General features: G+C 46.5%; 1 protein-coding gene across 4 annotated transcripts; it reads left to right on the plus strand.

Annotated features, from left to right (window-relative positions):
• Positions 1-1,186: 1,186 nt before the first annotated feature.
• LOC124484641 (arf-GAP with SH3 domain, ANK repeat and PH domain-containing protein 1-like) lies at positions 1,187-19,840 on the plus strand. Of its 4 annotated transcripts, none has more exons than XM_047045648.1 (26): positions 1,187-1,539; positions 2,234-2,306; positions 3,705-3,850; positions 4,286-4,360; positions 4,981-5,030; positions 5,385-5,508; positions 5,723-5,808; positions 6,373-6,448; positions 7,504-7,590; positions 8,175-8,284; positions 9,061-9,130; positions 10,391-10,478; positions 10,645-10,693; positions 12,411-12,568; positions 13,197-13,330; positions 13,766-13,857; positions 13,945-14,125; positions 14,742-14,821; positions 16,642-16,757; positions 16,934-17,001; positions 17,105-17,209; positions 17,544-17,706; positions 17,882-18,164; positions 18,451-18,646; positions 19,115-19,246; positions 19,546-19,840. In XM_047045648.1, exons 1-26 carry the CDS (start codon positions 1,414-1,416, stop codon positions 19,618-19,620), a joined length of 2,943 nt encoding a protein of 980 aa, XP_046901604.1. In that variant the 5' UTR covers positions 1,187-1,413; the 3' UTR covers positions 19,621-19,840. The 4 variants fall into 4 exon arrangements, with proteins under 4 accessions (XP_046901604.1, XP_046901613.1, XP_046901629.1 ...); XM_047045657.1 differs by having other exon boundaries at positions 5,388-5,508; XM_047045673.1 differs by having other exon boundaries at positions 1,193-1,539; positions 19,115-19,242.
• The last annotated feature ends 880 nt before the right edge of the window (positions 19,841-20,720 follow it).

Here is a 20,720-nt window from a genome sequence, read left to right on the forward strand (position 1 = left end):
TGAACACGATTCGTTGCTTCACCCATTTCCATGTTTGATCTGATTACAGATACAGATAATGGCATCAATGGAGGAAGAGAGGGTGGAAGGTGGAGCTGGATGAATTAAGCCTGACATTTTATTGTGCCTGTATATAAACAAAGCAGAAGAGCACTAACCTACATGCTCAATGAGCATGTTACAAATGATCACACCTACAGCACCACTGTATGGCTACACTGCCTACAAGGGTGGTGGAGACTCCTTCTAACCTCAGGTATGGTTGCCATTCACACATGTAGGCAAATATGTGGTTGGTCTTGAAAGCAAAGAGTTCCCTGGGAATATGCTCTAGTTCCAGAGGTTTCCTAAAAACCAATGCTATCACTTCCCTCATCCTTACTGTGATGTCAGACTGCAGCCAGAAGCCTGGCCCATGGCTCTGGGTTCTGTCTTTGTGGAGCTGACACACTAGACAATACAAGGAATTTAGGGGAGTTGGGTGTCCAATGACAGACCTGTAAGGAAATGCCTGAACCTTAGGGGAACCCAGCAGAGGAGTATGAGTCATCTTGTGTTCCAGGACTACAAAGAGAAAAGTATTTAATAACTTGTATGTTCTTAGTTATTATTAGTTATTTGGCACAAGCTTTGAACATTTAACCCATGCAATAAACACACATTCACGCGCACTTCATGGATGTGAATTATGAGGATTGGGTTGTACTGTATAGGTGGTGATGGATGGTGACCTGATTAATGGCATATAACATAGGTTTGTAGGCTAGATGCTGAGCTGGTTAGGGTGAGGTAATATTGAGGGTGAGAGTCTATCATTGATGTTCAGATGACTGATCCATCCATGGGAACAGGTCTTCCACAGTAAGACACTAGATTAACTATTTGTTATTCCTATCGTTAGTTTTTTTCTTGCTTTGAAATTAAAACTAAATTATAATGCACGTCCTTATAAAAGAGAATAACTGCTGGCACAAATTTGACAAGATTTCAGAGGCTTACGGACTTAATTATTTTAAAAATGTTTTATACCCATCAGTGTATCATCTAGTAATTTACTAGATTGATACGGAACCGGAAGTACCGAATAAAATTTAAATAAAACGTTTCCCACAATGGTGTTTTTGAAAACAAGAATGACGAAAGACCATCTTGGCTCCAAACATTCCCACGTGACCATGACGTCCTCATTCGAAGTCAGTGCTGAACACTAAACACCTCACGACTCGAAACCTGCTCTGAGAGGAAAAGCACACTGACCTTCATCCGCACACGAAATGCTACTGCGGGGAAATACAAACTTTTCTGTTGCTATTTTCACAGAGAGTGAATAGGCTTTTCCTGCCTGGGAATATAAACTTGTAAACTTTTAAGAACTTTTCTCTGTAGTTTCGTTGCATAGGTTTCGGGAGTATCATGCCGGAGCGTATCAGCATTTCTGATTTTCTTAATCTGACAAACGAAGATTTGACATCAACGGGAGCATCCCCTTTTCAGTGTAAAATAAGCGACTGCCGGATTACGGTGTCTGCACTCGAGGAGGTAAGAAAAGTTGTTTATATGTCTGTTGCCACACTCCGTGGCTGATGTGACTTCTCGCTTTCTCTCTATGACAGGCTTTCTTGTAACACCGTGACTCATTCTCTTTTGGGGGCATTTAGCGGGTGTTTAGTTACAGACTTGTGTTGCTGAGTAGCAGACAGATGTGTGGGTCTCAAACTAGGTTTCCTACCTAACAGCTACCTCAACTACCTGTAAAATATAGGCCACCCTACCCTCCCTCACTCACTCTCTTTCTCCCAATCAGATTGATCACCCTATCCTCCCTCCCTCTCTTTCCAGAAAGGGTTCAGAGACTAGTCCCTAGAGGTTAAGAGACTAGGAGAGTAGTAGACTAAGATGGTAGGAGATCCAGGATACCAGTGACCAGGAAACTAGGAGGTAGGAGACTAGGACACTGGGAAAGTAGTAGACTTGGAGGGTAGTAGTGTAGAAGACTAGAGACTGAGAGGGTATGAGATTAGGAGAGTAGGAGACCAAGAGGGAACTCTGGTAAGGTCCCTGTCCTCTAAACCAAATCAAATGATCTCCATCTCAACTGTAATTCTCTCTTTCTCTTGTCTTTGTCGCTTTCTCTCTCTTTTCCCCCTCCCTTTGTCTCTTCCTCTCCTCTCCCTTTTTCCATTCTCTTTCTCTCATCTCTCCCTGTCATTTCTCTGTCTCTTTGCCTCTCTAGTCACTAGAGATGGATCAGAGCAGCCTGCGCCGGATGAGGAAGATGGTGAAGGCCGTGCACACATCTGGACTCAGTAAGCTCACCTCCATACACACATCTATAAGGTCACCCTCACCTCCATACACACATCTATAAGGTCACCCTCACCTCCATACACACATCTATAAGGTCACCCTCACCTCCATACACACATCTATAAGGTCACCCTCACCTCCATACACACATCTATAAGGTCACCCTCACCTCCATACACACATCTATAAGGTCACCCTCACCTCCATACACACATCTATAAGGTCACCCTCACTTCCATACACACATCTATAAGGTCACCCTCACCTCCATACACACACCTATAAGGTCACCCTCACCTCCATACCCACATCTATAAGGTCACCCTCACCTCCATACCCACATCTATAAGGTCACCCTCACCTCCATACACACATCTGGACTCTATAAGGTCACTCTCACCTCCATACATCTGGACTCTATAAGGTCACTCTCCCCTCCATACATCTGGACTCTATAAGGTCACTCTCACCTCCATACACACATCTATAAGGTCACCCTCACCTCCATACATCTGGACTCTATAAGGCCACATTCACCTCCATACATCTGGACTCTATAAGGTCACTCTCACATCCATACACCTGGACTCTATACGGTCACTCTCACCACCATACATCTGGACTCTATAAGGTCACGTTCACCTCCATACACAAATCTATAAGGTCACTTACCTCCATACATCTGGACTCTATAACGTCACTCTCACCTCCAAACACACATCTGGGCAGGTAAACTCGCACTCGCACTCACTGTCACCGCCATACAACCATAATTACCTGGTGTATACTAGTGACCATGGCAACCACATTGACCTGCAGTGTAACAGTGACCATGGGAACTACAATAACTTCTGAAGGTGTGTCTGAGCAGGTTTTTTGTAAGGGCCCTGGTGACCCAAATGATCTGGGTTTGGTGGAGGAATCATGTCTATGGTATGATAGTTGGTTAAAGGATAATGATGTGTGTGTTTTGATAGGGTGTGACTATTTTGACATATACTCTTACACAAGACCCACAGGTCTAACAACTAACTAGTCCGAATCAGACAGCTCTTGTTGACTGTGCATACACAGAGTTTAAACATTCTTTTGTATCTCGGCCTGTTTCACATTTCAGTCTCTACCCCCTCCCCCCTTCTCTATCCCCTCCCCTTTCTCTTACTGGAAGTATAAAGAAGTTCCAGTACCAAAGGGGGGAGGGAGACAAAAGGGAGTGAGAGATGGAGCTGCTGGTCCGATTTGAGCTGGTCATTAATACCGAGTGTGGGTTAGGGCTGGCTGCAGCTTGATATTCTAGCTGTGTGTGTTGGGGACGACGACAACTGAGAATGGGGGGGGGGGGGGGACTGAGACTGCTGGCTGTTGTGTTTGTTTACTAACGGCATGTGTGTCTCTAGCCCACATGGAGGCCAAGGAGCAGTACATCCAGGTTCTGGAGAACCTGGGAAACAGTCACCTGACCCAGGAGAACAACGAGGTCTCCACTGGCTTCCTCAACCTGGCGGTGTTTACCAGAGAGGTCACTGCCCTGCTCAAAAACCTGGTGAGGATGAGGGGGGAGGGGTCTGCACCCGAGAGGTCCGCCCTACTCTCTACCCCTCCATCCATCTCTCGAAACCCCTGGGAATCTCCCTAAACTATGTGAATCTCAATCTCTATCCATCCATCTCTCTCAACCATATGAATCTCTCTATATCCTTCCATGTTTAAACCCTGTGAATCTTTTTATCTCTCTCTATCCCTCTCTCTCAACCCTGTGCATCTCTTTATCTCTCTCTATCCCTCTCTCTAAACCCTGTGCATCTCTTTATCTCTCTCTATCCCTCTCTCTAAACCCTGTGAGTCTCTTTGGGTCTCTCTATCCCTCTCTTTAAGCCCTGTGAGTGTCTTTAGGCCTCTCTATCCCTCTCTCTAAACCCTGTGAGTCTCTTTAGGTCTCTCTATCCCTCTCTCTAAACCTTGTGAATCTCTCTCGCAGGTCCAAAACCTGGACAACATCCTGACCTTTCCTCTGGAGAACATCCTGAAGAGTGACCTTAGGGACAGCAGGCAGGTGAGCAACAAACAGCAAGTTACAATTAGGATTACCATGATCACTTTACCCTCAATCATTTAATCTCTCCAAAAGCAAGGTATCCTATTGAGATGATAAGAGCCATGTCTGTTGGATGGGAGCCCTGTGTTGCTTTCAGAATTGGACCCCATAAACTGTGGATGAGAAATTGAATGTTATTATTGCACTACAATGTTATCATTTCTGCTCACCGTACGTTAGTCAGCTAGCTACTGTAATCGAGATATTGTTGCTCTGTACTTAAGCAGTTGAGATGTTGTCATTGCACTGTGATTTGCTGACTTTGAAATGTGGCTCGTAAATGTAGACTGTTCCTTGACTCTCACCACAGCAACACTGTCAAACTATGTACTTTTGATCCTTGAGCTTGACTGTACTTTCTTGATGCACAATTTTGATGTCACTTTGGACACAAGTGAAATGAATAACATAGGAAATGGATACGTTAAATGGTGAGTGGAAAGGTGAGTGTAGCGTGTAGTAGATGGCGTTGGGCGTTCTGGTTTATACACGGCAGTATCGACTAACATGGTGCAGAGCCTCGCTCAACTGAGACGCTCATCTGTCTCTCCATCTCTCTTTCACTGTCGCTTTCCCAGGAGCTGAAGAAACACATGGAGAAGAGCTGGAAAGATTATGAGATGAAACTGTGAGTTGACCAAGAATTCTTATCAGGATCAGAGGGTCCAACTGAGACGCTCTCCGTAGCGTGTTGACCACAGACCAAATCCTGTCCCTAACCAGGACGACGTGTAGCATGGGGGCTGGTCAACTCTCTGATCCGAGGAACGGAGCCAACGGTCGGGCTGGAAGCGAGGAAGGGGAATTCACCTTCTTTTATTTACCTTGCTTTAACTTCCTCCTATTTTGTCTCGCCCTCTGTTCCCCCTCTCGCTTTCTTTGCACAATGTCACCTCTTCTTTTTTCGGACTCTGTCCTTCACCCTTCGTCCTTCCGCTCTTTGCCCCCTTCCTACCCTCACTCCTTTTCTCTGTTCGCCAAGAAGTAAACTGGAGAAGGAAAGGAGAGAGAAAGGCCGGCAGCAGGGCCTCATCCGGATGGAGGGAGGAGACGGAGGAGAGGACAAAGAGAGAGAGAGGAGAGCCTTCCAACTGCAGATGTGCGAGGTGATATGTGGGGGTGGGATGTAGGACTGGAGATCGTCTGGAGATAACCTTAACCTGGTCTCTTGTGCAGTACCTGTTGTGATGCGTAACCTGGTCTCTTGTGCAGTACCTGTTGTGATGCGTAACCTGGTCTCTTGTGCAGTACCTGTTGTGATGCCTAACCTGGTCTCTTGTGCAGTACCTGTTGTGATGCCTAACCTGGTCTCTTGTGCAGTACCTGTTGAAGAGCCAGGAGTTGAAGGTCCGTCAGGGTCCAGACCTCCTGCAAAGTCTGATAAAGTACTTTCAAGCTCAGCTGAAGTAAGTTTCACATTTCACACTACTAAGATTGACTTCCAGCACTAGTAAGGACAGTTTAGCAGTAAAATACATTATGAAGGTAATAGGAAGAGAGTATAAAGGTAGTATAGTTTGCAGTATGAAGGTAATATCAGGGTTGTGTGAAGGTAGTATGAAGGCAGTAAGATGTACAGTATGTAGGCAGTAGGAGGGTAATGTGAAGGGAATATGTTGTGCATTATGGCAGTCGTATGAAAGCTTCATAGTGATCTCTGCTCCCAGAGAGAGCCTCTGGTTCCTTGTGGAAAAGCAGATGGCTTTAATTTATAAATGCCAGATGTATTTACTTTCATTCTCAAACAACGAGAACAGCTTCCAATGCTCTCCACTGCGAATGTGTGTGGTATTCTGTGTTCTGGTGATGTCTGCTTAGGTTTGTTCTGAATAGATAAGATCACAGTTGTTAACCATTCACTCCCTGACATGGGTAGAATGTTGTGTGCTTATAAATGGTGTGTGTGTGTGTGTGTACATGCAAGAGTGCTGTGAAAACAGAAGGGACTTCAGTATTTGTGGTTTCTACAGTTTCTTCCAGGATGGACTTAAAGCTGCAGAGAATCTCACTCCCTTTGTGGAAAAGCTGTCTGCTTCTATCCACACGGTAAACAACTTTCTGTCTCTTTCTGTTAGGGTTAGCCTGCCTGCCTGCCTGTCTGTCTGTTAGGGTGAGCCTGCCTGTCTGTCTGTCTCTTTGGGTAAGGCCCTGTTGACACCTTGCATCAACTTGCATCTTGCATGATCCAATCACAAGTGGACATCTCAAAGTACAGTTGTGAAAGCACCCAGAACGCGTTGAGATCTGAGCGCTCAGACCACATTTTGAGGTGGTCCTGAATGCAAAGGGCCACGTTCTTTAAGCAGTGTGAACGCAAATGTCTGCCTGCCTGTCTGTTTGTCTGTCTGTCTGTGCCAACCTCCCTTGCTGCCTGTCTATCTGGGTTAGTCTGTCTATCTGGGTTAAGGTGTGTGTGTGTGTGTGTGCGTGTAGTAGTAGGTCAGATTTGTTGTCCCTCTCCCCTCCCCCCTCCCCCCAGATGCCCAGTCTCTCTCTCCTCTCCGGATCTCTACCAGCTGAACACACAGCATGTTAATGGAGGCAGTTCCCTTTAAAGATGCTAATGTTCTAAACCTGAACATGAATTAGTAATATCTAGGCCCCAGCAGACCAGAGTTTCAGAGTTTTCGAGGCAGGTTTCACCACAACCAACGGCAGCCTGAGAAACGAGCCCCGACATGCCAACCCTCCCCTGACGAGAAAGAGAGAGGGAGCATTGTGTAAAGAAACTGGTTTGGCTTGGTTATTGTTCTCCATGAGCTCATACTGTTTTTAGTCATGTTGTTGTGTCTGACTGTCAGCTGTCAGGTTGTTGCCAACATGTGTACTCTGTCCTCGGCTGTGTGATATAGATTCATGCAATGGGCTGATTGAAGCACTCACATCCTTCCATATTCGCACCACATTAGAAAATCACCCACATGATGTTTGTTTTCCCAAGACACACATACAACAGCACAAACGATTGATGGGTGAATCTTCAAGGATGGGTTAATAACATGGGCTTATTGTTTATGTATTGTCTGTGTGTGTGTATTTTGTGTTTGTCTTTGTGTATTGTGTGTGTGTGTGTGTCTGTGTCTGTGTGTGTGTGTGCCTAGGTGCGTCAGAACCAGGATCAGGAGGTGCGTAAGCTGTGTCAGCTCAGAGACTCTCTCAGACTGCTGCTGCAGGTGGAGGGCAAAGAGGTATGCAGCTCTGAGTCCTATCCTCCATGTTCTACAGCTGCAGCTCTGACTCCTATTATCCATGTTATACAGCTGCAGCTCTGACTCCTATCCTCCATGTTATACAGCTGCAGCTCTGAGTCCTATCATCCATGTTATACAGCTGCAGCTCTGACTCCTATTATCCATGTTATACAGCTGCAGCTCTGAGTCCTATCCTCCATGTTCTACAGCTGCAGCTCTGACTCCTATTATCCATGTTATACAGCTGCAGCTCTGACTCCTATCCTCCATGTTATACAGCTGCAGCTCTGAGTCCTATCATCCATGTTATACAGCTGCAGCTCTGAGTCCTATCATCCATGTTATACAGCTGCAGCTCTGAGTCCTATCCTCCATGTTATACAGCTGCAGCTCTGACTCCTATCCTCCATGTTATACAGCTGCAGCTCTGAGTTCTATCCTCCATGTTCTACAGCTGCAGCTCTGACTCCTATCCTCCATGTTATACAGCTGCAGCTCTGACTCCTATACTCCACGTATTAGCACTCTTACACTTCACGTTGCACAGCTCAGGCCTGACAGTCCTCTGTGTTGTTCTGTAGGAGAACCTCAGCAGACATAACTCTGGGAGTGGCTACAGCATCCACCAGCAGCAGGGAAACAAGAAGTACGGCACAGAGAAGTCTGGCTTCCTGCTCAAGAAGAGCGATGGGTGAGTGGCCAACCCGCTCCAACATGTGGCGACTAAGAGGCTGCAGGGTGTGGACAGGGCTAGTATCCAATTTCCTAAGGTGGAGCTGGGGGGGGGGGGGGGGGGGGGGGTTCACGCTGCCCTAGCCCCAGCTGGTCTGTATTATGTTGAGGTAAGGAGCCAGTCTGGGACCCCTGCTCTGGAGCTCTCCTGAGTAGTTCCAGCCTCCCTCCGCCATTTCAAATTTAGTTCCCCCTCCTTTTGCCACATGCACCCCTCCCCCTAATACCCTATTCTGGGGAGGGGTGTGTGTGTGTGTGTGTGCTCCACCAGAAGAGAAGTAGGGTCTCAGCCCGGTTGTTACTGTAGGACATAGAGAGGGTTGGGTCTAAACCCCTCCTCACTGCCAGCACGTCCTACCATCATTCGTCATTAGCCAGCACTGCAGTAGCGTTCTCTCAAAGCGTAGCAGCTGAACTCGGAAACTAGCAACTGCATTCAGAATGGATTTCACTAGAAACAAACCGGGCAGCAGGTTCTAAAATTGTATTTCTCACATTGCTATGAAAGGAGGGCAACATGGTGGGCAAAGACTCAAGGATAGGTTTACATCCATCACCACATAGCTGCTAACGTTAACTAGCCACCCATATGACTAACAGGTTATGTAGCAGTAGCCAGCTTACTATGACTAACTGACAAGGTGAAATGACATCAAAACGGTTGGGTTGTAAACTCAGACTGTGTCCTCTTGCCCTCCTCCCGCCCTCTTCTTCTGTGGTTATGTGTTTCTGCAGCATCAGGAAGGTGTGGCAGAGAAGGAAGTGCGGCGTGAAGTACGGCTGTCTGACCATCTCACACAGCACGGTGAGAAACCCCAACACCTACTGTAGAGTATAGCACCCCAACACCTACTGTAGAGTATAGCACCCCAACACCTACTGTAGAGTGTAGCACCCCAACACCTACTGTAGAATATAGCACCCCAACACCTACTGTAGAGTGTAGCACCCCAACACCTACTGTAGAGTATAGCATGCCAACACCTACTGTAGAGTATAGCACCCCAACACCTACTGTAGAGTGTAGCACCCCAACACCTACTGTAGAGTATAGCACCCCAACACCTACTGTAGAGTACAGAACCCCAACACCTACTGTAGAATATAGCACCCCAAACTGTAGAGTACAGAACCCCAACACCTACTGTAGAGTATAGCACCCCAAACTGTAGAGTATAGCATGCCAACACCTACTGTACAGTATAGCACCCCAACACCTACTGTAGAGTATAGCACCCCAACACCTACTGTAGAGTATAGCACCCCAACACCTACTGTAGAGTACAGCACCCCAACACCTACTGTAGAGTATAGCACCCCAACACCTACTGTAGAATATAGCACCGCAACACCTACTGTAGAGTATAGCACCGCAACACCTACTGTAGAGTACAGCACCCCAACACCTACTGTAGAATATAGCACCGCAACACCTACTGTAGAGTATAGCACCCCAACACCTACTGTAGAGTACAGCACCCCAACACATCACCAAGCCTAACATTACCAAGCCTAACATCACCAAGCTTAACATCACCAAGCCTAACATCACCAAGCCTAACATTACCAAGCCTAACATCACCAAGCCCAATGCCAAGCATGGGATGGAGTGGTATAAAGCACACCGCTACTGTCCTCTGGAGCTGTGGAAATGTGCTCTGTGGAGTCAGGAATCACACTTCCCTATCTGGCAGTCTGATGGACAAGTCAGGGTTTGATGAATGCCTCACACATGCTCTACTGGATAAATGGGGGGAAAAGGTCCCACAGGCACATTCCAAAAATCTTGTAGAAAGCCTTCCCAGAGGAGTGGAAGCTGTCATAACTGCAATGGGGGGAGGGGGGGAGCCATGCCTTAGAAATGCCTGTGGATTTAGAATGGGATGTCATCAAAGATCCGGCGGGTGTAATGTGTAGGTGTCCCAATAACTTTGTCTATATTGTGTAGTTATAGTGTATTCTCAAATAATGGAGCTGTGTACTTGGTCCACTAGAGAATAACGATGTGTCTGCCTTGTGTGATGGTTGTGTGATGAAGTATGTTTGATTGTGTGTGTGTTGTCAGATCAACCGACCACCAGCCAAGCTCAACCTCCTGACCTGTCAGGTGCGGCCCAATCCTGAGGAGAGGAGGACCTTTGACCTGGTGACACGTAGGTTGACCCCTGACCCCCAGTAGAAGAGCTACGACTCTGCCGCTGTGTGGCCTCTCTGCCAAGCTCCATTCTTTACAAGCAGTTCATATTGCCTGTGGAGTCATCAACTGTTGCTCATTTACATAGTCAGAGTGTCTGTGTGTGTCTGTGTGTGTCCTTCCAGATAATCGAACGTACCACTTCCAGGCAGAGGATGAGCAGGAATGTATGATGTAAGCACACCGTCACCACAGTAGAAGCTGTACTGGCAATGTTACACACACACGGAGATGCACGAGACATGGGGGAGAGACCAGAGACATGGGGGAAAGATCAGAGACATGGGGGAAAAAGACATGAGGGAGAGACATGGGGGAAGGGTGGGTGTCAGAAATATTTATCTATCAAGCACTGCAGTCAGTCGCTGAAGAAGTTAAGAAAGCTTTATTACTTGCGTCCGGCCCACAAGGAGACAAAAACATCACACGCCATGGTGATACAAAGTTTGTCCGTTAGCATGTTGTGCTAGCTACCTATTTAAACAGAACCACTCCTCACAGTCATTGGTTAAAACAAAGGCATGCAAATGTTCCATGGCTCTTCCTTCATTGGCTCACTTGCATAGACCTGGCGCGCGTGTTTGAGTGTGCGTGTGAGTGCGTGTGTGCGCTCTCTGACCCCTCTAAGCTTGACCATATGATGAACATATTGTATGGCCTCTCCAGTAGGATAGTGGTCAGCCCAGGTCACCTTGTTTGCGTAAGCCTAGTGTTACCCAGAGTTCAAATTTAATAATAATAAGACTTTATACAGCACATTTCATACAAGAATTGCAGCTCAATGCGCTTTACATAAAATCGATAAAAACAATAATACAAGTGATAAAAGTAATACAAATACATTACAATTATAAAATTAAAATGTAACACAAAATGCAAGCCGCAGGCTTTGCGGGAATCAAAACACATAAACCTGAGTCTTTACAGGGAGGGCTATCAGTAAGGGTAAGCTGCAGAGTATTTTACTGATCAGTGCTACTTCCGAAATGTTTTATTATAAAACTGTGTGCAAAGGAAAACATCCCCCTCATTGCATGCCATGCTCAGCTTACTGTCGTAACGAGTTGCTAACATTGTTGGTGCCTGAGACACCGTTATCAAGATCAGGAAAAGGGAAAAAGACCGAAGCAAAAAAGCCAAACACATCAGAGATAGAAGAGAGTGAGAGAGAGAGGGAGAAAGAGAGACTGAAAGAGTTTCCCCTGTTAGGCCTCTGGCACAGCTGGTTTTGGGTGGGACCTCTCTCTCTCTCTCCTCCTCTCAGGAGAACCACAGGCTGGCCTGGCTGAGGAGGGGATTTCTCCTCGCTCATCCCTTGTTTTTCTCCACTCCTCTTTTTTCCTTGGCGAACCTTCTTTTCTGTCCTTACTCTCGCTCTCTTTGGGTGGCCTGCGGACCAGCTGTTTGATGTGGGAAGTCTCTGAGGAGAGGGAGAGGGGGAGGGAGGAAGTTGGGAGGGAGACGGGGAAGTGGGACAGAGGGAATGATGGAGACGGTGAGCGAGGGTGAAGGAGAGAGACTGGGAGGGAAACGGAGGAATGGAGAGAGGTAGGGATCTGGTGTAGGTGTCACCTGCCCATGACAGAGGCATGTGACAGAGGCAGGTGACAGAGGCAGGTGACAGAGGCAGGTGACAGAGGCAGGTGACAGAGGCAGGTGACCTCAGCGACAGAGGATTACTCTGTCAGCTGTCTAACTCTGATACAAAAGTATGAACACAGTTTTGACTTATTACATGAATACTATTGGCTGCATATTCATCCTTTCTCTATGTATGTACGTGTGTGCACATGGATCTGTGTACCTGTGGTGTGTGTGTACCTGTGGTGTGTGTGTGTACCTGTGGTGTGTGTGTGTGTACCTGTGGTGTGTATGTATGTGTGTGGGCTAGCTGGGTGTCCGTGCTGCAGAATAGTAAGGAGGAGGCTCTGAGCGCAGCGCTGGGAGGAGAGCAGGGCCAGGACAGCCTCCAGGAGCTGTCACGCTCTGTCATCACTCAGCTGCCAAGCCTGCCCGGCAACCAGGCCTGCGCCGACTGTGGAGCCCCTGGTGAGCCGACGACCATCCCTGATCCTGACACAGTAACATGAACTACCATCCCTGATCCTGACCCAGTAACATGAACTACCATCCCTGATCCTAATATATTGACATGAACTACCATCCCTGATCCTAACACACAAACATGAACTACCATCCCTGAGCCTAACACACAAACATGAACTACCATCCCTGAGCCTAACACACAAACATGAACTACCATCCCTGATCCTAACACACAAACATGAACTACCATCCCTGAGCCTGACACACAAACATGAACTACCATCCCTGATCCTGACCCAGTAACATGAACTACCAACCCTGATCCTATCACAATAGCTACCCACTGTGACCCGGGTAAACATTAACACTACCTACCCTAACCTTGGTAACCATTAATACAACCTACTCTTACCCCGGGGAGCCTGGGAACCATTCTCACTACCTACCGTAACCCTGGTAACCTTTCACCCTTCCTACCATAATTCCAACCCTGGGGAATACTCATGTCATAGGGAGAAGGACAAGCATTGGTAATGTAGTGGAACAGCATGGATGCATCATACCTAGGACACTGGTACTGGTAGTAGTGGGACATGGTACCTGGTGTCATAGCTGGTGTTTCTGTTGTCAGGGCCCACCTGGCTGTCCACCAACCTGGGCATCCTCACCTGCATCGAGTGCTCGGGGATCCACAGAGAGCTGGGGGTGCACTACTCCAGGATCCAGTCTCTCAGCCTGGACCTGCTCTGCACCGCAGAACTACTGGTAAGGCGTACCAGAAATGTAGTAGGTGACACATGCTAGTGACATTCCACGTTTCTCAATATCCAATGGTAAAAAAACGAATGCAAAACAAGAAATTCTGTGTACTTAGACATACGTGTTGAATTGAATCCCCAGTACCTACAACATCGTACCATCATGCTTTCAGAATTGTAGCATTGACTTGGTACCAAAGCATTGGTTTTTGTGTCATCCCTAACATACACACATGCACACACATGGATGTACACACAGACGGACGTGAATGTATTCACATAGGCATACCAACAAATGTGCAACACATATGCACACACGCTGCACACACGCTGGGAACAAGTAATCTTACTGTCTGTCTCTCACTCTCTCTCTCTGTCTCTCTCTCTCTCTCTCCTTCCCTCTCTCTTTTTCTTTCCCTCCCTCTCCCCCTCTCTGTCTCAGCTTGCAGTCAGTATAGGCAACACTAGGTTTAATGACATCATGGAGGCAGGCCTTCCCAACGACTCCATCAAACCACTCCCCCAAAGTGACATGTGAGTTCAGGATCATGCTCTGATTGGTGTGCAGCTCCTCATGTCGCATCACAGCCCGAGTGAATATGGTGTCTCCGTGGTAACCAGGCAAGCCAGAAAGGAGTACATAGTGGCCAAGTATGTGGAGCGTCGCTACGTCCTGTGCAGACAGGAAGTGGAACCCAGCTGTGTGTATGATGCCGTCCGGAGACGTGACCTCACATCCCTTCTGCAGCTGTACGCTGAGGGGGAGGACCTGGCCAAGCCACTCCCGACGCATGAGGAGCAGGTGTGTCACACACGCTTGTGCATGTTCACACGTACATACATGCACACGCGTACAAACGAATGTACACCAGTTTCAGAGGGAGACAGTATTGTGTGTGTTTCAGAGGGAGACAGTACTGTGTGTGTTTCAGAGGGAGACAGTACTGTGTTTGTTTCAGAGGGAGACAGTATTGTGTGTGTTTCAGAGGGAGACAGTATTGTGTGTGTTTCAGAGGGAGACAGTACTTTGTGTGTTTCAGAGGGAGACAGTAGTGTGTGTGTTTCAGAGGGAGACAGTACTGTGTGTGTTTCAGAGGGAGACAGTACTGTGTGTGTTTCAGAGGGAGACAGTATTGTGTGTGTTTCAGAGGGAGACAGTATTGTGTGTGTTTCAGAGGGAGACAGTATTGTGTGTGTTTCAGAGGGAGACAGTACTGTGTGTGTTTCAGAAGGAGACAGTACTATGTGTGTTTCAGAGGGAGACAGTACTGTGTGTGTTTCAGAGGGAGACAGTACTGTGTGTGTTTCAGAGGGAGACAGTACTGTGTTTGTTTCAGAGGGAGACAGTACTGTGTGTGTTTCAGAGGGAGACAGTATTGTGTGTGTTTCAGAGGGAGACAGTATTGTGTGTGTTTCAGAGGGAGACAGCGCTCCACCTAGCGGTGCAACAGGAGGACGGTAGCGCTCTGGCACTAGTGGACTTCCTTATCCAGAACAGGTGACACCCTTTGTAGTACGCTATTACAATAATAGTACACTACTCTCCTAATATACTACTTTCTTAGTAAACTAATACACTCCTAGTACACTACTGAACTAATATACTACTAAACCTAACCCAGAATACTACTGTTGCAGCTATTATGTATGGTCGGAGAATGTCTCTAATAAGGGCAGAACTTCCACTCTCGGGAAAACTTCTGGCTTCTGAACTGGTTTCAGTTCCACTCTGGTTCCTTATGAGGGCGCTCACGGGCGAGTGCAGAATGAATAGAGTTCTATGGAGCTAGACCTCTCAAAATATGCAAAAAAAAAAATGATATACAAAAAAATGTTTGTCTATATATGTGAATGTTGCATTCGAAAGGGGAGGTCGCTTTTTTGTTCTAAAAAGCCTTTGAAAATGTCAATGACGTCATACACATCGTACGGCCAGAGATACTGCTTTGCGGCAAGTAAAGCCCACTTTCCTCAGTCCTGTCTCCTCCACAATGTCCCTCCCTTGTCCCTGCACCCCTGTATCTCTCATGCTTTTCATATGCTGTTCTATTTGGTGCGGAAAGGTCAATAAATCACCCCCCATTGCAGTGTTCAACATCTGATGAAGAAAATTAATTTAGTTCAGGATTAAGTGATATAGTGTAGACTTCCATCTATGCAAGGTCATATCCACATTATAGGGTAACTCCTAAGAAACCCATTCAGTCTGTAGAGGTGAAGTAGTGAACGTAGTTAAAATATTAACAAAACCATTTGTTTGCAGTAATTGAGTAAGGGAAGAGTCCTCCCTCCAACACGTATCACTGCGATCTGTGGTAGGCAGCCCGTGCAACTTGGCTGAGTTGGACATTAGCCAACTTGGCACTTAGCCAACCTTCCCTCCCATGTGAACCCCGTCAATTCAGATAGGCTTTGGCAATCAACACAGGATCACATACGTTACCTTTTTTGAGAAATGAGAAATAGGACAACCCTCTCCCACTATTTAAACAATCGATCATTGCACATCTGTGAGGCATTTTCTTCTTTTTCTCATTTGTATTGATATTTATCACTATTGAGTGGGACATTGGCTGTCAGTTTTTCTTAAGGTGGCAATACTGTACCATGTATGCTGTATTCCTGAACACAAGAATAACACAACAAGGCTACTCAAATTCAATTTATTTCCCATGTACATACAAAACCATAGGCAAAAAAAAGTTTGCTGGAGACAAAAAAATAACTTGGGGAAAAAGTCCACCTTAAGATTCTCAAAGAATACCCGTAGACGGGCTCTGACATTCTGGTTCTGCTTGGGATGCCATCAAGCGGGATCTCTGGTCGTAGTCAGTCCTTCACTAACCAATCAGCATTCATTAGCAGAATGCTAGCGTGTTATGGGCAACAACGACTCACCCTGTAAGAAATCCAAAGGACATAAGTACTCGTTCATTCAACTTTTGACCTATAATCCATGTTGAACTTGAAAAAACTACAATCAAAGCTGACATTTCTCAACGCCAATCAGGCGAAAGAGACACATTTACCTGTCTAGCTCCATAGACTCCCATTCATTTTGCACTTGCCCACGATCACCCCCAGTGGAACTCTGGTGGAACTGCGACCAAATTCGTTACAATGGAGCTTAATAGGGAGGGAACAGGCTCTCTGTAGACGGTCTCTGGTATGGTTCATGTGTCGTTTTTGTTTTTGTAAAATTATTTTCATTCTCAACACTCAACACAACACTCAGCACTGAGTGCAGGAGAGCTTCATAGGGGAGCTCAGTCCCGGTGACCTCCTCTCCTAGTAACACTGCTCCTTTGTCTGCTACAGCGGCTGTCTTGAGAAGAGGACGGGTGACGGGAGCACAGCTTTACACTACAGCGCACTGCACAACAAGCCAGAGTCTCTCAAACTACTGCTCAAAGGAAAGGCTGTGCTACACACAGGTATGCTGCACACCGGGACACGCACACACGATCCTTCCCATCTGGACGCGCAGACACGCACACACATCCTGCACACCTGGAGAAACACACACTCAGGTTACAGGTGTTGTCAAAGCTTGGGTGTGTAGAGGAGTCAGTGTTAGTTAATCAGGGCTGTAACTGCTGTGGCGCTGTAGTGAACTCTGCGGGGGAGACAGCATTGGACATCGCAAGGAGACTGCAGCACTCCCAGTGTGTAGAGCTGGTAAGAGCAACTTCATCCCAAACTTGAGTCTTTCCCTTGCGTCAGAATCCTCACCTTCTCTAGGATCTATCCCTAGACAACGTGTGTGTGCTTTGTGCTGTAGCTGGAGCTGGCTCAGAGTGGCAAGTTTAACCCTCAGATCCATGTGGAGTTTGTATGGGAGACCCCCCAGGACCTGTATGACAGCGAGGATGACCTGGATGAGAGGGTAAACATCGTAACCACAATACAACCCTTCTAGACCACAATACAACCTGTCCTGACCAAAGCAACCTGTCATAACCACAATACAACCTGTCATAACCACAATACAGCCTGTCATAACAACAGCACAATCTGTTAAAATCACAATACAACCTGTCATAACCACATAACCACAACAAAACCTATCATAACCACCATGCAGCCTGTCATAATCTCAACAACCACAGAACCCCAAGAACCTATTTTGAAGCACGACTCCCTGTCAGAACCACAAAACCACCTGTCAGAACCATGTCTTTGGATACCACTTATAGCAACAACTCTCTCCCTGTCTGCAGGTCAGCCCCTTACCCAGAAGCCTTTGCTCTCCCCTACCTTTCCACGAGGGTGGGGCTGCCTTGCACTGCTCTTCTAGCAAGAGCTCTGAGAGCTCGCTGTCCTCCACGCCCCCAACCCACAGCCCGGGGCCTCCCCCACTGCCAGCCAAAGGCCTCCAGAAAGGTGAGCAGAGAATTGGTACTCCTAAAGGTGGGGGGGGTCAAACAATTTCTTTTATTGTAGTGAGGATGTATGATGGAGCTCTTTTAAAGTTTGGGTTAGTGGTGATTATCAGTGATTTATTGTTCAAATTGTTAACCTCTTCTGGCTGATACTCGTCCCCTCATCCCTTCTCCAGGACGCTCTGATCCTCAAATAGGCCCCCCCCCTCAGAGGTGCAGTTCCGCCCCTGCTGGGCATAGCTGCCCCCCTTCCCAGCTCCGTCACAGCCCTCCCTGCCAAGGCCCAGAGGGGGGGCGGCTTCACAGTTCTCCCCAAGGACAAACAGGCCTATTGAGGGCCCATAGACGGCCTGGTTTCTGGGATGGTCAGTCTGGGTCTGAGTCTGGCTCTGGTTCTGCGGCTGCTCCCCATTCCAACTTGACAGCCACCTCTCCCCAGAACCACATGGGACCAGTCAGGTAATTAAGTGTACTGGTTGTAACCTCTCAACTTTAACCATATTGTGCTACATTGTGACATGTCATATTAGTTCAGAGACAACCCCATGTATGTTTTGTGTTTGTTAATGCTTTGTAACTAAATTATGTCTTCAGCACATCCATGTTGTCGTATGGACTGATGTGTAGGGCAAAAATGCAGGACATTTATTGTTAATTATTATTAAAGTCTTGCTTATTTCTGTGTCCTCTATTATACAGCATGTGAGCTTAATGTTCTGTGTTTATCAAATGTATACCCCTGTAGTTCAGATAAGACCACGTCGTATCGGCGGATCAGCAGTGGAAGCCAGGGTGTGTGTGGGGTGACATCACCTAGCGCTGTGTCTAGCAGCCAGGAAGAACTCTACTGCAACCTGGTGGCTGGTGGCTCCTCCCCTGTCCTTCACCCCAGCTCTTCACCAATCACTGTGCCAGCTCCACGACCTCGAAGGAATGCCATGGTAACATGACCTCACTTTCTCATCATTGTCAATTACCATATCACTGACTTATCAAATTGTCTGATTTCCGGCCCAGATTGTAACTGTGCCTACGCTTTTCATGTTTGCAAAATATGAACTTAATAATAATGGTTTGCTACAGTCCGAACAAGAAATAACTAATTTGTAACTGAAGAGGATAAACTGGGGAATCCCAGGTCCGTTTCAAGTAATGAATCCAAGAGTCAGTAGAGGTCTAGAACTTCAGAAGTGGTCAGGACAGCTCAGCAATGTACCTACCTCTATTATCTATCTTACACAAGCTGGTTTAGCTTGAAAGCTTACAGCTAAAGCTTCAAAGGAAATAGTCTAACAGCAAGCTCTGTTTTTATAAAAAGCTAACTTCTACGTGAAAGTTGTGTTCACACAGGACCGATAATAGATCGAGGGTTATTCGTGAGCACCATACGGTGTGTGTGTGTGTCGCAGGTGTCTCAGAGCAGGCCCAGACAGAAACGTGTGCGGGCGCTTGTGGACTGCAGGGCCGTCAACTCTGGCCAGCTGGCCTTCTTCAAAGACCAAGTCATCGTGGTGACGGCCACCGAGGATCCCCACTGGTGGGTGAGTTGAGAATGTTCATTTAAACTCTAAGTCAAACTTAACGTTAACTGGTTGAATCAATCTTTTCTCTAGTTCTCCTATGACGTAATGCTATACTCTGCCCATGTTTTGTCACTGCCCAAGATGGGAGGCTGGGAAGAAAATGCTTTGCTGTACTCGCGCTGTTGTTTAGGCTATTTGGTTGTGATGACTTTGTTAGTGATTGACGTCCTTTCACTGTTCTAGTTGACCGTTCATTTGTGTTTGGTGTGCTGCTTTAGTTGAATCTAGTCTGTTTTTGCACCCTTATTTCTATTAAGGTTGGACACATAGAAGGAGACCTTTCCAGGACTGGCTCCTTCCCAGTTAACTACGTGCATAAGCTAGGAGACTGACCACATATGGACCTAGGTGGCTAGGAACTGGACCTGGGTGGCTACGAGACTGACCACACATGGACCTGGGTGGCCAAGAGACTGACCATATATGGACCCATCCCACACCGGAACCCTAATCCAGACCCCCCCCCCCCCCCCCCTCCCTTCAGTTCTCATACCGAGTGGCTTTTACAGTGTTATACATTAATTTGCAAATAAACCTACCATATTTATAGTATGTGATTATACAGTATATTACAAGCTATAACTCAATATTTTGTAGTTATTTTATATTGTAGATTTGGGTTGGTGGTTGGTTGTGTGTATTGGAGGATGAGGACTTTCAGCTATCTAGCTATAGCTGTGTGGGTTTATATTTCAGATGGGTGATTGATAAACAAGCAACCCTACATTTGATGTTTTAGGCTGGTTTTTGCAAACCAGCCTAACATATAGTTTAAATATACAATTCATACATTTAACCCAATCCCATCTCCAACACCTCCGCACCGCCATTAGTGATGTGGCCTCAACACAGTTGAATGAATGAATGAAAACCTTTATTGCCCTGAGGGGAATTTGTTCTGCACCAAGAGCTTGAAAACATATACATTCAACACTGCAGACAGGACATTACAGTGGACATAGCGTAATTATTAAAAAGCACAGCGAGACAATACATGCAAGAATAAAATTATACAAAATACAGCTGAAGGCATCACAGAAATAACTTAAGAAATAACTTAAGAATGTCAGCAGTTCCAGTACACTGTAAAGTGCATAGTGCCAAAAAGGATTGGAAAAAAAGGATTGGGAAAAAGGGATAAAAACATCTGATTTAATTGAGCATCTGAATATTTCTTGGGACAAAATATGTGATGCCTCTCTTAGATCGTTGCATTAAACTGGGTAACTTATAAATATATGTACTGTATATATGTATATAATTTGGTCAAAGCTACCCAGTAGAATATACTTAATAGAGAGCCACAACACATACTCACTTGGTAAAGGAAAAAATAGCTGCCAAGACAACATTTATCTATAACCCCCCCATTTGTAATCAGTCTAGAACTGGGCTGATATGGACCCTAATCCAAACAGGCTCCGGACTGTTC

Source organism: Hypomesus transpacificus, chromosome 3 (assembly GCF_021917145.1).
Source record: "Hypomesus transpacificus isolate Combined female chromosome 3, fHypTra1, whole genome shotgun sequence".
Classification (NCBI taxonomy): Eukaryota; Metazoa; Chordata; class Actinopteri; order Osmeriformes; family Osmeridae; genus Hypomesus; species Hypomesus transpacificus.

Excerpts from the sequence above, each read along its gene's own strand:
- LOC124484641 (XM_047045648.1), top strand. The coding sequence starts at position 1,414 with ATGCCGGAGCGTATCAGCATTTCTGATTTTCTTAATCTGACAAACGAA. Across the intron at positions 9,131-10,390 it reads TGACCATCTCACACAGCACG|ATCAACCGACCACCAGCCAA; the intron begins GTGAGAAACCCC and ends GTGTGTTGTCAG. Across the intron at positions 18,165-18,450 it reads AACCACATGGGACCAGTCAG|TTCAGATAAGACCACGTCGT; the intron begins GTAATTAAGTGT and ends ATACCCCTGTAG.